This window comes from Phoenix dactylifera, chromosome 10 (genome assembly GCF_009389715.1).
Source record: "Phoenix dactylifera cultivar Barhee BC4 chromosome 10, palm_55x_up_171113_PBpolish2nd_filt_p, whole genome shotgun sequence".
Lineage (NCBI taxonomy): Eukaryota > Viridiplantae > Streptophyta > Magnoliopsida > Arecales > Arecaceae > Phoenix > Phoenix dactylifera.
Window position 1 is genome coordinate 3,217,018 of NC_052401.1, and position 18,914 is coordinate 3,235,931.

At 38.2% G+C, this 18,914-nt stretch overlaps 6 protein-coding genes across 6 annotated transcripts; 4 read left to right on the plus strand and 2 right to left on the minus strand.

Moving 5' to 3' along the window:
- The first annotated feature begins 4,682 nt into the window (after positions 1–4,682).
- On the plus strand, positions 4,683–5,432 carry LOC120112223 (probable indole-3-pyruvate monooxygenase YUCCA10). The gene has a single exon (XM_039131085.1). The coding sequence runs from the start codon at positions 4,794–4,796 to the stop codon at positions 5,430–5,432; it is 639 nt and encodes a 212-aa protein (XP_038987013.1). The 5' UTR covers positions 4,683–4,793.
- Positions 5,433–5,715: 283 nt separating this feature from the next.
- LOC120112224 (probable indole-3-pyruvate monooxygenase YUCCA11) lies at positions 5,716–6,465 on the plus strand. The gene is made up of 3 exons (XM_039131086.1): positions 5,716–5,919; positions 6,077–6,199; positions 6,298–6,465. The coding sequence occupies exons 1-3, from the start codon at positions 5,716–5,718 to the stop codon at positions 6,463–6,465; spliced, it is 495 nt and encodes a 164-aa protein (XP_038987014.1).
- Positions 6,466–8,303: 1,838 nt separating this feature from the next.
- Positions 8,304–9,081, minus strand: LOC120112253 (nuclear transport factor 2-like). The gene is made up of 2 exons (XM_039131122.1): positions 8,870–9,081; positions 8,304–8,692 (listed from the first exon to the last, which is right to left on the minus strand). The coding sequence occupies exons 1-2, from the start codon at positions 8,891–8,893 to the stop codon at positions 8,336–8,338; spliced, it is 381 nt and encodes a 126-aa protein (XP_038987050.1). The 5' UTR covers positions 8,894–9,081; the 3' UTR covers positions 8,304–8,335.
- Positions 9,082–12,371: 3,290 nt separating this feature from the next.
- LOC120112254 (probable indole-3-pyruvate monooxygenase YUCCA10) lies at positions 12,372–13,375 on the plus strand. Its single transcript, XM_039131123.1, has one exon. The coding sequence runs from the start codon at positions 12,651–12,653 to the stop codon at positions 13,293–13,295; it is 645 nt and encodes a 214-aa protein (XP_038987051.1). The 5' UTR covers positions 12,372–12,650; the 3' UTR covers positions 13,296–13,375.
- Positions 13,376–13,571: 196 nt separating this feature from the next.
- Positions 13,572–14,321, plus strand: LOC103711092 (probable indole-3-pyruvate monooxygenase YUCCA11). Its single transcript, XM_008797096.3, has 3 exons — positions 13,572–13,775; positions 13,933–14,055; positions 14,154–14,321. Exons 1-3 carry the CDS (start codon positions 13,572–13,574, stop codon positions 14,319–14,321), a joined length of 495 nt encoding a protein of 164 aa, XP_008795318.2.
- Positions 14,322–16,169: 1,848 nt separating this feature from the next.
- Positions 16,170–17,369, minus strand: LOC103711033 (nuclear transport factor 2-like). Its single transcript, XM_008797002.3, has 3 exons — positions 16,970–17,369; positions 16,733–16,870; positions 16,170–16,556 (listed from the first exon to the last, which is right to left on the minus strand). Exons 1-3 carry the CDS (start codon positions 17,018–17,020, stop codon positions 16,383–16,385), a joined length of 363 nt encoding a protein of 120 aa, XP_008795224.1. The 5' UTR covers positions 17,021–17,369; the 3' UTR covers positions 16,170–16,382.
- Positions 17,370–18,914: the final 1,545 nt, after the last annotated feature.

The window sequence follows — 18,914 nt, forward strand, 5'->3', positions numbered from 1 at the left end:
CAGTGAATTTATCATTATCGGTTAGCAACAACACTAATTTTAGTGACATGTAGGTCGCACTTTTGTGCTCTCATCACACCCCCCAACTAGCTTATTGCTAGTCTCTAGCAATCAACAAGCAAACGATAAAATGAGGGCACAAAAAGATGTAGTCTAACTTATGACTCTATTTTTTTTTAATTTTTTTTAAACTAAATATACAAAACTAAGATATGTACCCATTTTCGTAGGGAATCACGATTGCACTTAGCACGTGCAACAAGCCTTTAAACCCCTAGGTTACCCTAGTGGACGAGTGTTGTCTCGTGAGGGTTTGCAGTGAAGTTACCCACAAACTTCATCAGTCAGAAATTTCCAATTTTTAACTCGAAATTTCAACAGGTATTACTGTATGAAACTAGAATTGCAAGGACAATAGAGACTTGTTGCTATCATATTTAAACAGACTCTAACTCAAGTTTCATTACACCCCATCTATCTGCTAACAAGTCAAGAATGTAGTGAGGTACAAGATAGTATCATATAAATGAGTGGCTTTCACTTACTTCCAACATGATCACTCCAATTTTCAAGACTTTCTAGAGTTAAATGGTAATGAACACCCCGAATTTATTTATTTATTTATATTTTTTTTTTATCAGACTGAATGCTAAGAAGAATGACTTGTGCAATATCTAGCCTTATTAAACTTTCTAGCTAACCCATGTAGCGAGTGTTAGGCCCATGACTCCCGATCCAGATGGCTCAGGGCACTAGGTGTAGAGACACCCTAACAGGCTTAATAACTCAAGTTAACTAGGCTTCAAGGCCAAATTAGTCACTCAGAGTTTAATCTCAATCATCCTCACCTTTTTACACGAACACTCGCTGCTTGCCAAGCAAGAGGCCCGGTTACTCAGTGAGAAGACTTAAATTAAACTCATTATTTTATTTTATTTTATCTTTTTTTTTTGATTAGGGTGTTCATCACACATATAACTTTAAATTATTCCAAAGATTAAAAGTATTCATATTAGTTGCAAGTTTGCATACCCCACTATTCATGTGCTTACGTGTAGGTGCTAAATCATCTTGTATCATGTTAGCAGAAGATAGGTGGGACGAAAACTCAAACTATAACTGTTATCATATTCCTTAACTCAAAGCTATTGTCAAAACAATTCCTAGTTTGTACAGCCAAAAAGATTAAAGTTTGAGTTAAAAATTTGAAATCCTTTTTTTTAAAATTTTTTTTAATTGCATAAAAAAATCAAAAATATTCTCACCCCCATACCTAAATCTAACATTGTCCTCAATGTTAAAGAAGATTTAAAGCAGTGATAGGACATAGGAGAAGTTACCTGATATGGGTGGATAAAGTGATAATTGGGGCCAAAAACCCCCAAACCTGCATGTTAGTAATGTATTGATTTTTTTTTTGGAAATTACATGTTGGGTTGCCTCCCAAGAGCGCAAAGTTTTATGTCTTCAGCCGGACAAAATGTAAATCCTCCTTTTTTTTCAACCATTATCTAAGAATGGTTTTGGAAGAGTCCGATGAAGAATAGTCGGCTGATGACGATCTATACTCATAAGGGGAACAGAACTAAGGGGCGCATGCTTGACCCCTTCCTCGGAATGGGCAAGGTAAGCTTCTAAAGGATCCTTATTATAAGTTTGTATGAAAGTCTCCTGAACCAGACTTTCAATCATGTCAACTTCATTGATTTCTTTGTCGTCTGGTGGTTGTTTACTTATGTTGAAGACATTAAGTTCGACTTTCATGTTGCCAAAAGATAACTTCAGCATCCCATTTCGACAGTTGATCACAGCATTTGCTGTGGCTAAGAAAGGTCCACCTAAAATTATAGGTGTGTGACTATCTGGATGTATTGCAGGTTCAGTCTCAAGGATAACGAAGTCCACAGGATAGTAAAACTCATTTACTTTCACTATTACATCCTCTACAATCCCCTTGGGGTACTTCACTGTCCTATCTGCTATATAAGGAAAGGGTAATATTTGTAGGCTTTAATTCCCCCAAACCTAATTTTTGGTACACATAGTAGGGAAGTAGGTTTACACTGGCTCCTAAATCTAATAGAGCTCTCTGGATGATCGTCTCTCCTATTTTTATTTCAATGGTTGGGCAACCAGGGTCTTTGAATTTCGAGGCAATCTATTGTTGAATGAGAGATTAGGCTTGTGCAGCCATAACAGCTTGCCTAGGAATGCTGGTTTTTCTTTTGACCGTGGTGAGGTCTTTCAAGAATTTTGTATAGGAGGAAATTTGTCGTATGGCATCGAGGAAAGGTATATTTATTTGAACAGTTTTAAAGACTTCCATTATTTCATCAAAGTTCTTGGAGTCCCGAAGTCTACTGGGAAAGAGAACCTTAGGTTTGTATGTTTCTATGGGTTCTTCCTTTTTTTCTGATTTATCCTGTTCTTTACCTCTCTTCTGAATAGGGTTCTTATCGGATTCATTTTTATTTTCTTTTTCATATTCAGGAAGTTGGACTTTATTGTCCACTTGCTTGTCAGACCTTAAAGTGGTAATTGCCTAGACTTCATAGGTCAGATTTTCATTAGAATCGGTTTGATACTGACCTCTCTGACTTTGATTTTGTTGTCTACTAGGGTTAGGCACCGGTTGACCAGGTAGTTCACCTTTCTTTCTATCCCCTGGAGAGTTTGCAATTTGGCTTAGACTAACCTCAAGTTTTGCAATCGCTTGCGCATGGAATTGGTTAGTCTGGGCTTGGGCTGTATTGGTCTGTTGTTGTTGCTTGATAAAATCTTGTTGTTGTTTCATCATATTAGCCATCATGGTTTCGAATTGTGAAGGTTGCTGTGGGATAGGGGCATTATAAGGAGGTACAGATGGAACCAATGGTTGGTTCATTTGTGATGGACCTATCCTGGGAAAGTTGTTCTGAAAACCTGATGGACCACCTTGATGCTGAATAGGTTCATTCTGCTTATATGAGAAATTTGGGTGGAACCTATTATCAGGATGGTAAACTGGGCTGAACGAGTTGGGAGTGGGCTTCTTAAAGGCACTATATGAATTTAGAGCATTTGCTTGCTCGGCCTTTATGGTGGGCAGATTAGGGCAGCACTCCACTAGATGCTCCAGACTGTTACACAAGACACACAAACTATATGACTCGTGATCCACTTTCATGACGGGATTTGACTCTTTGTATTAACTCGAACTAGTGGAAACAGTGAAAGCATCAAACTTTTTACTTAAGTTGTTCATTCCAGTCACCAGATTAGACATGACATTTTTGAGTTCTAAATCTGTTTTCATTCCGTAGGTACTTGGTTCTCTAGACCCGAACTCATCTCTATTTACTTCTTCACGATAGCTACTCCAATTTTGGGCATTTTCAGCTAAGTCAACAAGAAATTCATAGGCTTGATCTGGGGTTTGGTTCATGAACCTACCCTTGTGCATGGACTCAATCATATTTCTATGTGCCGGAGTTAGTCCTTTATAAAAGAAGTGGACCAGATCAGCCTTATCAAGCCCATGGTGCGGGCACTTGACCAAAAGATCATGGAATCTTTTCCAAAGTTGGGAAAATTTCTCTTCAGATTTTTTTCTAAAAGTTCTGATGGCATCCTTAATTTTTTTAGTTTTTACCATGGGATAGAACTTAGCCATGAACTTCCTAGATAGTTGTTCCCATGATGTGATGGAATTAGAAGCAAGAGAATACAGTCATGCAGCGGCACGATCCTCTAAAGTCATGGAAAACAACCTTAATTTAATACCCTCTTCATCTAAGTTTTGATTTCTAAATGTTTGACAGATTGTCAAAAATTTGTTTAGATGAATGTAGGGTTGTTCACTCTCGAACCCATGAAACTTGGGTAACATGTTTATTGTTGCAGCTCGAATCTCGAATTGGGCTGCATTATTAATTGGTAATACTATGCAAGTAGGGGGACTAGCAGATGCGGGTGCAAACAACTCATTCAAAGTTCTGATATGTTCACCCATTGTAGAGATTCACAGTTGGTTTACAGTTCGCAGGTTGTGATGAAAAGTTCTGTCAATCTCAGGATCAAATGGGGTTAACTTATCCCTTAATGACCTTCTACCATGCATACATTATCAACAATTCATTAGATTTGACTCCTAAAATAAACAAAATCATAAGAGAAGAGAAGGGCTAGACACAGATGACCACAACCAACACCACACAACAATTTGACCCTATTAGACTTAGAATTAAGTGAGATTTAGTAGCTTCTTAAATCTAATTGCACAGAGATTTATCAGGTTAAAAAAATTTCTGAAATTCTCTCCTAGATTAGACAGCTTCTAATCTTCCTTTCAGATTAAACAGAAATTATAAGCAACATATAATGGAATTTGGTAATTATCAAGCATATTTCAAGGTTTTGCATCTACGGTTTATTTCAATCATCTATTTACTTAGCAACCAGAGTTTCTTATTCGATTAAGTATTTATAGTGCAGGTGTGTCTCCCTTCCTTTTTTTTAAAAGGGATATGGCCATTTTGAAGATTAAAAAATAGAAAGTTCTGCTTTTGCTAATTTTGGTGAATTTATTGCAAATCTTATCCATATACAAGATAGAGATGGATATTGACCATGGTCATTGCTAGATTTAGTGAAATAATAGCAAATATTAAACTATTTCAAAAACAAAAAGGGATATTGGTGCATGTATATAAGCAGGAGGATGCAATGGGGTCGGCAAGTGGGATAATTTAGGGTGACATTCGCGATACCATCCTTATAGCCAATTTGAAGCCTTTGATCTCATCAAGGTTACAATGAAGAAGGAGGTGCTGATCGTGGGAGCTGGTCCATCAGGCCTTGCCACTGCTGCATGCCTAAACATGTTTTCCATTCCAAACATCATACTAGAGAAAGAGGATTGCAGTGCTTCTCTTTGGAGGAGGAGGGCATATGATCGTCTGAAGCTTCACCTTGCCAAGCAATTTTGTGAGCTGCCGCACATGCCTTACCCTAGCACGTTCCCAACCTTCATACCCAAGGATCAATTCATCCAGTACTTGGATAACTATCAAGCACGTTTCAAGCCGAATATTGTTTATTGCACTGTTGTTGATTCTGCTAATTATGACAAATACAAAGGAACATGGAGCATAATGGCTTGTGACAAGGTCACGGGGGAGGTCAAAGAGTACACGGCAAAGTTTCTGGTCGTGGCCACTGGAGAGAACGATGAAGGGATGATACCAGATATCCCGGGTTTGAAGACCTTCTCTGGGGAGGTCGTCCACTCTTCTTTTTACAAGTCGGGGGCTGCTTACGCTGGCAAAAATGTTCTGGTTGTTGGAAGCGGTAACTCAGGCATGGAGATTGCTTATGATCTCTCAAACTTTGGAGCAAAAACCGCCATCACCATCCAAAGCCCGGTAACTAGATTTACCTTGAAACATGCTTGATATTAGTATTACAATTAGTTTTATAGGGGTTTGTATGTTTTATATAAGTAGTTGTATCCAATATTTCATACTTGCAAATATAATCAATATCATGCTAGAAATACACAACAGGTTGGATTTGCTATATTTTTAAACACCATATGCCCCTTATAAAAGTACGGTGCAACTAAGGATAATCCATAGGTGTTGTATTTTATTAGTTAGAACATATTTGTCTAGTAGATGTAATTTTGTTTTGGGGCTCTTGTAACAGTTCCATGTGATGACCAAGGAGTTGATATACATGGGGATGGTTTTAGTAAAATACCTCAACGTTCGTTTGGTGGACACCTTACTTCTTATGCTTAGCAATCTCAAATACGGAGATTTGTCCAAGTATGGGATTACAAGGCCAAAACTAGGCCCTCTCTCTCTTAAGATTGCGACCGGTAGATCATCAGTTATTGATGTTGGTACTATAGCAAAGATCAAGAGCGGTGAGATTCAGGTAACTATTTTACTTTTTTTGACGAGCCAAAATCCCAAATTATTTATGCTCTTTTACTTTCAATTAATTTCTTCATAATATCACGCAAGAGATAGGCCAAGTAATTCGCATGTGCCTGATTTTGATGACGTTTGTTTTGCATGTGTTTATTGAATAGGTTGTCAAAGGGCCATCGAGAATACAAGGCAATGAGGTACTTTTTACCGATGACAAGTCATATCAGTTCGATGCAATAGTTTTTGCAACCGGCTATCAAAGCAAAGTAAAAAAATGGTTAAAGGTATAAGGAAATTGTCAATTGATTTTTTATCATTGGATGTAATTCTTTTCATTTAACTTACTTGGGCTATAGTTCACAAAACTAATATATGGATGTAGGATGATTTTGGTCTCGTTGGCCTAGATGGGTTTCCCATAGCAAAATTTCCAAACCACTGGAAGGGAGAAAATGGGCTATACTTTGCTGGGTTTGCTAGAAGCGGATTGGCCGGAATCTCCATGGATGCAAAAAACATTGCTGATGATATAAACATGGCTTATTATTGATGTACCCACAACTTGTGTTTCATATGATGATGATGATAATCAGTATCGCCTTAATTATTATCATCATCACCATCGTTATTGTTGTTGGCTATTATTGTTGTTGTTGCTGCAATTTTTACTGCTATCTTAAATAGCTTGAATGACTTTTATAAATATAAATTGGGATTATTTTTGATGCACTTTTTTTGTTTCAAATTCGTCCATTCATATAAACAGGGGTAAAGAATAGAATTTGCACATTAATTAGTTTAATAGGTTATCGATTAAGAATTTTTCAAATCTGAAAATCCTTTAATGATCTGCCCGTTGTTCATGAGCAATAGGATGGTGTCGATGATTTATCGCTATCATCATCGTCATTGTTTCAGTTGATGTTGCTGATCTTGTTGCTGTATATATCTTGTATGGTATCTATAAATATAAATTGGAATTTGCTTCATTTTTTTATTTCAAGTTCCCCCTTCATTTAAAGAGGGATAAAGCAGAAAATTTATATTAAACCGTATAATAGGTTGCCAATTTTAAGATTTTCTAAATCAAAAAAAATCCGTAGATAATAGAAGAAAAAGAAGAGAGAGAGAGAAATTAATATGTGTTTTTATGTAAGAGGGAGAGAGAGATTGCACACATAGAAAGGGGGTAATGGGGAAAGAGAAGAGGTGAATCAGGCAAACGTATGCCAGGGTGCTATGAGGAGTTCTAATCAGCACTCGTAGGGAGAAAAAGCATTTAATTGACCATATTATATAGGATTTAGAATTTGAATCCTGCACATATAATGATTTGAGGAGATGGACAATTAGTTAGAAAGAATGACTTGATGTGCTTTATTGTATTTGCAGAGTGTGTGTGTGTATATATATATATATAAGTATAATCTAATTTAATTGAAATTCCATAATTTTTTGGAAAGCTAGATTTACATGTTCCTTGATATTAGATATATCTGTATAGTATGTACAATAATGGATGTCAATAGTAAGAGATTTTATGATTATATGGAGTATAATATGGATTTGGATTCCAATATTTGTCCATGATTATAGATGGTACAAACATAAAAATGTATCCCAATGATCGTCTATTATTGCAAGGCTTATTGATTTGGTAATTAATCCTTTTTTTGGAGAGATGAGAGTGTGCATATTCGACTCGGTTGCCTAATACAAATATAGAAAAAATAATTCAACAAGTATAGAAATGAATTCAAATGATTGTGGAGAGATAAGAGCTAATAGAAATATGTGTTAATGTTTGTCAGACACAACAGCTAGTATACCTATCATAGGCTAGGCTAGGTTTTGCCCAAAGATCAATACAATTTACTTAGACTCGGGCCCTTAGCCCGGCCCAGATTTCAATCCTATATTTCGGCTCAACCCCAGGTGGGTTTTGGGCTTAGGATTAGATCTCAGACTTTCTTACCATTTTTTTTTAGATATCAAAATATTTAAAATATTTTAAATACAAAAAAATAGTCTGTTCTGGTACTTTTTAGAGCTTGTACCGATGCTTATATGCGTCAAAAAATTTGGCGCTGATGCTTTCAAAAGCATTGTGTAGGTGGGAGTAGAAACGTTTTTTGCCAACGCTTTTAAAAAGCATCGGTAAAAATTGAAGCTTTGCCGACGGTTATAGGGATCGGCATATTTTGGAGTCCATCGGCACTAGTAAGCATCGGCGAAAACCGAAGATAGGCCGATGCTTATAAGCGTCGTTAGAGTTAATTTTTTTGCAAAAAAAGTATTTAAAAAATTAAAACTCTATTTCTGTTTCAAGAAGCATCCTTTGTTTCCATTCCAGAACTAAAACTTGATACTGACAGAGAACCAGAAAAAAAAAAAGAAACAAAGAAAGAATTCATTACAATTTATCCAAAGAACATGATAGTTAAATATTGTAGAAGAAATTTCACAATGAAACCCAATGTAATCCAAAGAAGAATCTCAAGTAGAGTCACACCAGTGCCGTTCACCAACCCAGAGGTCCCCCGTTGCTCATCAGCCTCTTCCACAAATCTAAATATATCATTCAATACATTACCACCTTTATCCTGGGTGGCAAGGAAGAAAGACTGAATGAAGCTTCTCCTGATGTTTTCCTTCCCTATGAGGTACCCAGTTATGAGGACGAGCACCCCACTATCAAGCGGTTCCTGAGCATCCACCACCTTTATCTCCGCCCCGAACTCTCTATAGTCCATAGACAGTATCTTCTCGTTGATCGCCTTCCCATCAATCCAACCATGCAACAGAAAAACCAATTAAATCAGAAAAGAAAAACCCGAAGCAAGAATTGCCATCAAGCACGATCAATCTTCATTTTTTTCTTATTTTTCTCTACTTTCTCTCATCAATGAAATTCAAAGATGTTAAATTCCTGCAAGAAACAAGGACAAGCTTACTTGCATGGTGGTGATCGAACTCATGAACCCTGAGCCTTTGGCTGGCCGAGCTTACTGTTCCCCAGGTAGAAGCGGTAGATGAGCTCTGGAGACTGGTGAAGGATATGGTGGTATTGGTGAACAAAGACGTTCCCAAGCTACCAACAATCCAATAAATCAGATAGCAATGAACCTTTCTTCGCATTCTTAAATCAAGAAGAAGAAAAGTAGAGCCCAATCGGATTGAGACGCTTACCCCTTGAGCAGAGGGGGGAGATCCGCTGGGAGCCGACTGCTTGGAGGTCGTGCCGTGAGTCGAAGGTCAACAAGAGCTGGAATAACCCTAGTTCGCTGGGAAATGGAGCGAGTGCCGTGCATCAATGGAAAGAGTCACGGATTGATCCATCTAGCCCCTAGTATCGGATCCAAGGAGGGATTGGAGTTAAAAGTCGCGAAAATATGGTTTTTCTCCTTCGATCCGTCGAGCGCTCCCAAGGGCTTGAGGTGAGAGAGGAGAGCCATCTCTTCAGCGACACAATCCGCTTCGGGGGAAAAGGGGGAGGAGGAGAACGAGGCCGTCGAAGAGGGGGAGGAGAAGGAGGATGAAGCGGGGGAGGACGAGAAGGAGGCCATCGTTATTGTTGTTGGCTATCATTGTTGTTGTAGTTCTTAATACCATCATAAATAGCTTGAATGACCTATATAAATATAAATTGAGATTCATTTTGATGCATTTTTTTGTTTCAAATTGCTCCATTCATACAAACAGGGTAAAGAAGAGAATTTATGCATTAATTGGTTTAATAGGTTATAGATTGAGAATTTTTCAAATCAAAAAATCGTTCAATGATCTACCCATCGTTCACGAGCTATAGGATGATGTCGATGATTTACCACTATCATCATCGTCATTGTTTCAGTTGTTGTTGCTGCTCTTGTTGTTGTATATAGCTTGTATGGCATCTATAAATATAAATTGGAATTTGCTTCTTTTTTTAATTTCAAGTTTCCCATTCATTTAAAGAGGGGTAAAGCAGGGAAATTATATTAAACCGTTTAATAGGTTACCAATTTTAAGATTTTCTAAATCAAAAAAAAAATCCTAAGATAGTAGAAGAAAAATAAGAGAGAGAGAGAGAGATTAATATGTATTTTTATGTAAGAGAGAGAGAGAGATTGCAAACATAGAAAGAGGGTAATGTAGAAAGAGAGGAGGTGAATCCGGCAAACATATGCCAGGGTGCTATGAGGAGTTCTAATCAGCACTTGTAGGGAGAAAAGGCATTTAATCGATGATACTATATAAGATTTAGAATTTATATCATGCACTTATAATGATTTGAGGAGATAGAAAATTAGTTAGGAAGAATGACTTGATGTGCTTTACTGTATTTATGGAGTATATATATGAATATATAAGCATAATCCAATATAATTCAAATTCCATAACTTTTGGGATAGCTAGATAGACAAGTTCCTTGATATTAGGAATATCCAATATTTGATTATATAAGGGATTTTATGATTATATGGACTATAATATGGAATTGGATTCCAATATTTATATTTTTTCTATGGTATATCAACAACTGACAATATTCTTTTCTCATTATGTTCTCATATCAACAACAATTGCAAATTAAATATACAAATATGTCAAACATAAATGAACAACACATGAAAAATGAAGGAACATAGGTCGGGCTTTAATCCCTGGCCCAAGCCCGGCCCATTTACAAAACGTGCCTATTTTCTCGTCCTTGCCCAACTTGCCGTGCCTAAAATATTGGTCCAAGCTTGCCCAAACAGCTAAGCGAAGCAGCCTTGATGCGACGGAAGGTCCTTCTTCTATCTACATTAAAAAGAATTTAAAAAAAAAAGGCGAAGCAAACTTCATCACCTCTCCCTCATCCCTTTTGTTGGGCCTCTCCTCTAATTCCTCCTCATTTTTATTAAAGCAATCCTCTAGCCACTTTGCTTTTCAATCGTCCATCACACGTCCCAGCCACGCCTAATTCTTTTAGGGAACAGCCCATACGCCCTTGCTGGCCCATTAGCCAAGTCGGCCCACTCACCAACCCAAGATGCAGCATGTTATACGGGCCAATTCTTTTTCTTTTTTTTTCGAGCTTGGACGAGACAATCTCAAACTGGCTAGGAAATTGATGAGTCGAGGTCGAACTAGATTCTCTTTGCCCAACTCCGGCTCGAGCCGGAATGTTCGTTGCTTCCAAGCCAAGAATATTGAAGCCTAGCTCGCTCATGTTCAACTTGTTTATATCCTTACCGAGATGCAAACTAATGTCCTCCTGTGGATATGTGTGCCTTTTTACCGTCAGAAAATCCACTATAAAAGAGGGAGATGGTGACACTTTCGTTTGCATTTTTTTTAAGGATCTAAAAATGGTTGAAAACCAAGATGGGCCATGGATTGGATCAAATCTAATATTCCCTTGTGCAGTCATAATAATTAAAAAAATGAAATTGTAATATTTCCATCTCTTACTAATAATATGCGCGAAAGATTATGAGTTATATGTACCTAAGTCTAAATCAGCTCTATGAAACATAACAACATATGTTATCTGTTTTTTTTTTGTCAAGAAGACACCAACTAGATAAGCTCATATGCCGATGTCTTGTCGATGAAAATTGGAAGCCATATGAGATGTCAATTAAATTTAAACCCTTTTTTCATTTTATTACCATTGCTTATAGTCATTATATCTGCTTCCTTTTATTTGATGTAGATTGTTTCTAGTTCTTAATCCAAAATCCCTTCTTTTTTAACATTACTTGGGTAGGTATCATGGTCAACTTCTTATTTCTTTCTATTTTTTGACGATCAGAAGGAATGAAGCCCTCTATATTTGATGAATATGCAAACAGCCAAGTTCATCGGCCTTTGCAAGATCTCAAATCTTCCCCCATGTACGGTCCAATATTTTAAAGTTCAAAACTCGGTAAACAACAATCTTGATGGAGAAGGCAAAGAGAGTGACAACCAACGTTTAATCTTTCATATTCACATGAATCTTGATGTAGTGAACTTTGCTGTGCGATGCCTCGAGTTGTGTGACCCTCATCATCCAATGGCCATACAATAACCACATGATGCGACCTCAGAGTGCAGCGCATGAATTTGTTGAATGATTGGTGGACTGGTAAACTATCGAATACAGAAAGGATATCATAGTTTTCCATCAAAAAAAAAAAAAAAGGAAGAGGAAAGCATAACATAGTTATATATGCTTTCAAATTCTACAGCAAAACCTTGTCTGCTAAAGGGACAGACAAAAAAAAAAAAAAGCACAGTTGCAACTTGAGTGAACAAAAAAATTCAAAAACAAAAATTATGAGCAACATATAATGGAATTTGGTAATTATCAAGCATATTTCAAGGTTTTGCATCTACGGTTTATTTCAATCATCTATTTGCTTAGCAACCAGAGTTTCTTATTCAATTAAGTTTTATAGTGCAGGTGTGTCTCCCTTCCTTTTTTTTAAAAGGGATATGGCCATTTCAAAGATTAAAAAATAGAAAGTTCTGCTTTTACTAATTTTGGTGAAATTATTGCCAATCTTATCCATATACAAGATAGAGATGGATATTGACCATGGTCATTACTAGATTTAGTGAAATAATAGCAAATATTAAACCATTTCAAAAACAAAAAGGGATATTGGTGCATGTATATAAGCAGGAGGATGCAATGGGGTCGGCAAGTGGGATAATTTAGGGTGACATTCGCGACACCATCCTTCTAGCCAATTTGAAGCCTTTGATCTCATCAAGGTTACAATGAAGAAGGAGGTGCTGATCGTGGGAGCTGGTCCATCAGGCCTTGCCACTGCTGCATGCCTAAACATGTTTTCCATTGCAAACATCATACTAGAGAAAGAGGATTGCAGTGCTTCTCTTTGGAGGAGGAGGGCATATGATCGTCTGAAGCTTCACCTTGCCAAGCAATTTTGTGAGCTGCCGCACATGCCTTACCCTAGCACGTTTCCAACCTTCATACCCAAGGATCAATTCATCCAGTACTTGGATAACTATCAAGCACGTTTCAAGCCGAATATTGTTTATTGCACTGTTGTTGATTCCGCTAATTATGACAAATACAAAGGAACATGGAGCATAATGGCTTGGGACAAGGTCACGGGGGAGGTCAAAGAGTACACGGCAAAGTTTCTGGTCGTGGCCACCGGAGAGAACGATGAAGGGATGATACCAGATATCCCGGGTTTGAAGACCTTCTCTGGGGAGGTCGTCCACTCTTCTTTTTACAAGTCGGGGGCTGCTTACGCTGGCAAAAATGTTCTTGTTGTTGGAAGCGGTAACTCAGGCATGGAGATTGCTTATGATCTCTCAAACTTTGGAGCAAAAACCGCCATCACCATCCAAAGCCCGGTAACTAGATTTACCTTGAAACATGCTCGACATTAGTATTACAATTAGTTTTATAGGGGTTTGTATGTTTTATATAAGTAGTTGTATCCAATATTTCATACTTGCAAATATAATCAATATCATGCTAGAAATACACAACAGGTTGGATTTGCTATATTTTTAACACCATATGCCCCTTATAAAAGTACGGTGCAACTAAGGATAATCCATAGGTGTTGTATTTTATTAGTTAGAACATATTTGTCTAGTAGATGTAATTTTGCTTTTGGGCTCTTGTAACAGTTCCATGTGATGACCAAGGAGTTGATATACATGGGGATGGTTTTAGTAAAATACCTCAATGTTCGTTTGGTGGACACCTTACTTCTTATGCTTAGTAATCTCAAATACGGAGATTTGTCCAAGTATGGGATTACAAAGCCAAAACTAGGCCCTCTCTCTCTTAAGATTGCGACCGGTAGATCATCAGTTATTGATGTTGGTACTATAGCAAAGATCAAAAGCGGTGAGATTCAGGTAACTATTTCACTTTTTTTGACGAGCCAAAATCCCAAATTATTTATGCTATTTTACTTTCAATTAATTTCTTCATAATATCATGCAAGAGATAGGCCAAGTAATTCGCATGTGCCTGATTTTGATGACGTTTGTTTTGCATGTGTTTATTGAATAGGTTGTCAAAGGGCCATCGAGAATACAAGGCAATGAGGTACTTTTTACCGATGACAAGTCATATCAGTTCGATGCAATAGTTTTTGCAACCGGCTATCAAAGCAAAGTAAAAAAATGGTTAAAGGTATAAGGAAATTGTCAATTGATTTTTTATCATTGGATGTAATTCTTTTCATTTAACTTACTTGGGCTATAGTTCACAAAACTAATATATGGATGTAGGATGATTTTGGTCTCGTTGGCCTAGATGGGTTTCCCATAGCAAAATTTCCAAACCACTGGAAGGGAGAAAATGGGCTATACTTTGCTGGGTTTGCTAGAAGCGGATTGGCCGGAATCTCCATGGATGCAAAAAACATTGCTGATGATATAAACATGGCTTATTATTGATGTACCCACAACTTGTGTTTCATATGATGATGAGGATAATCAGTATCGCCTTAATTATAATTATCATCACCGTCGTTATTGTTGTTGGCTATTATTGTTGTTGTAGTTGCAATTCTTACTGCTATCATAAATAGCTTGAATGACTTTTATAAATATAAATTGGGATTAGCTTCAATGCACTTTTTTTGTTTCAAATTTGTCTATTCATATAAACAGGGGTAGAGAATAGAATTTGCGCATTAATTAGTTTAATAGGTTATCGATTAAGAATTTTTCAAATAAGAAAATCCTTTAATGATCTGCCCGTTGTTCATGAGCAATAGGATGGTGTCGATGATTTATTACTATCATCATCATCATTGTTTCAGTTGTTGTTGCTGCTCTTGTTGCTGTATATAGCTTGTATGGCATCTATAAATATAAATTGGAATTTGCTTCATTTTTTTATTTCAAGTTCCCCCTTCATTTAAAGAGGGATAAAGCAGAAAATTTATATTAAACCGTATAATAGGTTACCAATTTTAAGATTTTCTAAATCGAAAAAAAATCCTTAGATAATAGAAGAAAAAGGAGAGAGAGAGAGAAATTAATATGTGTTTTTATGTAAGAGGGAGATAGAGATTGCACACATAGAAAGGGGGTAATGGAGAAAGAGAAGAGGTGAATCAGGCAAACGTATGCCAGGGTGTTATGAGGAGTTCTAATTCGCACTTGTAGGGAGAAAAAGCGTTTAATCGACCGTATTATATAGGATTTAGAATTTGAATCCTGCACATATAATGATTTGAGGAGATAGAAAATTAGTTAGGAAGAATGACTTGATGTGCTTTATTGTATTTATGGAGTATATATATGAATATATAACTATAATCTAATATAATTCAAATTTCACAATTTTTGGGATAGCTAGATATACAAGTTCCTTGATATGAGGAATATCCAATATTTGATTATATAAGGAATTTTATGATTATATGGACTATAATATGGAATTGGATTCCAATATTTGTCCTGATTATAGACAGTACAAACATAAAAATGTATCCACTGATTGTCCATGATTGTAGGGTGCATTGACATGGTAATTAATCATGTTTATGGAGAGATGAGAGTATGCATATTTAACTAGGTTGCCTAATACAGATATAGAAAAAAGAATTCTACAAGTATAGAAATAAATTCCAATGATTGTGGAAAGATAAGGGCAGACAGAGATATGTGAGGATGTTTGTTAGAGACAACAGCTAGTAGACCTATCATAGGCCAAGCTAAGCTTTGCCCAAAGGTCAATACAATTAACTTAGATTAGGACCCTTAGCCAGGCCCAGCTTTCAATCCTACATTTTGGCTAAACCCTAGGTGTTACTTGGATTTTGGGCTTCAGATTGGATCTCAAACTTCCCTGCCATTTTTTATTTTTTTAAATATCAAAATATTTAAAATATTTTAAATATACTAAACATTAATGATAAAATATTATCACTATAGAAAAATACTTTTTTGGCATTTTTAGAGCCTATACTGATGCTTATAAACGTCGGTAATTTTGGCGCAGACGCTTTCAAAAGCGTCGGATAGGTGGAAGTAGAAACTTTTTTTGCCGATACTTTTAAAAAACGTCGGTAAAAACCGAAAATAGGCCGACGCTTATAAGCATCAGGCTTATCCAGGCTTTGCCGCCGCTAACAAGCGTCGGCCTTTGCCAATGCTTATCAGCATCATTAGAGTTAATTTTTCTGCAAAAAAATTATTTAAAAAAAAATTAAAATGTTGTTTCCATTCCAAGAAGCATCCTACGTTTCCATTCCTGAACTAAAACTTGATGCTGAGGGAGAACCAGAAAAAAAATAAAGAAACAAAGAAAGAATTCATTACAATTTGTCCAAAGAACATGATAGTTAAATATTATAGAAGAAATTCCACAATGAAACCCAATGTCATCCAAAGAAGAATATCAAGTAGAGTCACACCAGTGCCATTCACCAACCCAGAGGTCCCCTACTCCTCATCAACCTCTTCCACAAATCTAAATATATCATTCAAGACATTACTACCTTTATCCTAGGTGGCAAGGAAGAAAGACTGAGTGAAGCTTCTCTTGATGTTATCCTTCCCTGTGAGGTACCCAGTAACGAGGAGGAACACCCCACCATCAAGCGATTCCTGAGCATCCACCGTCTTCTTCTCTGCCTCGAACTCTCTGTAGTCCATAGACAGTATCTTCTCGTTGATCGCCTTCCCATCAATCCGACCAAGCAATAGAAAACCAATTAAATCAGAAAAGAAAAACCAAAAGCAAGAATTGCCATCAAGCAAGATCGATCTTCATTTGTTCCTTATTTTTCTCTACTTTCTCTCATCAATCAAACTCAAAGATGTTAAATTCCTACAAGAAACAAGGATAAGCTTACTTGCATGGTGGTGATCAAACTCATCATGCCCTGGTCCTCTGGGCGAACGAGCTTGCTGTTCTCTAGGCAGAAGTAGTAGACGAGCTCCGGAGACTGGTGAAGGATATGGTAGTATTGGTGAACAAAGGCATTCCCAACCTACCAACAATCCAATAAATCAACATAGCAACGAACCTTTCTTCGCATTCTGAAATCAAGAAGAAGGAAAACAAAGCCCAATCGGATCGAGACGCTTACCACTTGAGCAGAGGGGGGAGATCTGCCAGGAGCCGACTGCTTGGAGGCCATGCCGCGAGTCGAAGGTCGACAAGAACCGGAACAAACCCTAGTTTGCTGAGAAATGGAGCGAGCGTCGTGGATCAACAAAAAGAGTCACGGATCGATCCATCCAGCCTCGAGGGTCGGATCAAAGGAGGGATTGGAGTGAAAAGGCGAGAAAATTTGGTTTTCCTCCTTCGATCCGTCGAGCACTCCCAAGGGCTTAGGATGAGAGAGGAGAGCCATCTCTTCGGCGGCACCGTCCGCTTTGAAGGAAAAGGTGGAGGAGGAGAACGAGGCCGCCGGAGAGGGGGAGGAGAAGGAGGACGAAGAAGGGGAGGACAAGAAGGAGGCTGCCAAGGGGCAGGAGGAGAGGGGGAGGCGGAGGCTCCTTTGGATCGAGTGCTTAAATTGATGGATATGAAAAGGGTCAGAGGGTACTTGAGGGAAGAAATGGGTCCCAACTAGAGCTGATCACGGGCCTTCTGGCCCGCCCAGCCCGGTCCGAATTTTTTCGGGCTTGGACATTAAAAAAAGGCCCATGGGTCGGGCCTGGGCAAGAAAAGCGGCCTGACCAAAAAAATCAGGCCGGGCCTGGTCGGGCCATTCTGGCCCATTTCCAGATTCCAAACAAAGAAAAAATCGGGCTTGTCGGGTCGGGCCTATCGGGTCGGGCCGGGCTAAACGGGCCTAGAACCATATTTATAAAGTCGGGTCGGGCCTGGACAAAAATTTAAGCCCGACAGTCGGGCCGGGCCAGGCCTGGGCATAGCCATCGTGCCTAATTTCTGCTGTAGAGCCCGGCCCGAGCCCGGCCCGGCCCGAGTTTTGATCAGCTCTAATCCCAACGAAGCTTTTTTTTTTTTTTAAGCGTAGGAAGGCTCCCGCCTATGCTTTATATAAAGCGTCAGTACCTTCTATTGTCTTTGGTTTCCTACGATACTTTTTAAACTTCTATCGTATTTTCTAACGCTATTTAAAAACATCGATAAATTTTGGCGCACCAGCCAAATTGCTGATGCGCCTCCCTAGCATCAGCAATTGGGTGTCCACTGCCTAGGGATCAAAGGAGGGATTGGAGTGAAAAGGCGAGGAAATTTGGTTTTCCTCCTTCGATCCGTCGAGCACTCCCAAGGGCTTGGGGTGAGAGAGGAGAGCCATCTCTTCGGCGGCGCCGTCCGCTTTGAAGGAAAAGAGGGAGGAGGAGAACGAGGCCGCCGGAGAGGGGGAGGAGAAGGAGGATGAAGAAGGGGAGGACAAGAAGGAGGCTGCTGAGGGGGAGGAGGAGAGGGGGAGGCGGAGGCTCCTTTGGATCTAGTGCTTAAATTGATGGATATGGAAAGGGTCAGGGGGTATTGAGGGAAGAAATGGATCCCAACGAAGCTTTTGTTTTTTTTTTTTTTATAAGCGTATGTTTCTATTTTAGTTTCCGATGAAGCTTTTAAGCCTCTTTTAAGAAAAGCTCCTGCCCATACTTTTTATGAAGCGGAGGTATTGCTTTATTGTTTTTGGTTTCCGATGATGCTTTTTAGCATTGTCTGAGTTAGGCTTCCACCGATGCTTTAGAAAAAATGTCAGTATTTTCCAATGTTATTTAGAAACGTCGATAAATTTTGGGGCACCAGCCAAATTGCCGATGCTCCTCCCTAGCGTCGGCAATTGGGTGTCATGAATTTGCGTTTTTCCTATAGTGTATCAACAACATACAATATTCTTGTTGTCCCATTATATTCTCATATCAACAACAATTGCAAATTAAATATGCAAATATATCAAACATAGATGAACAACACATGAAAAATGAAAAAACTTAGGTTGGGTTTTAATCCCTGGCCCAAGCCCGGCCCATTTACTAAACGTGCCTATTTTCTTGTCCTAGCCAGACTTGTCGTGCCTAAAATATTGGTCCAAGCTTGCCCAAAAC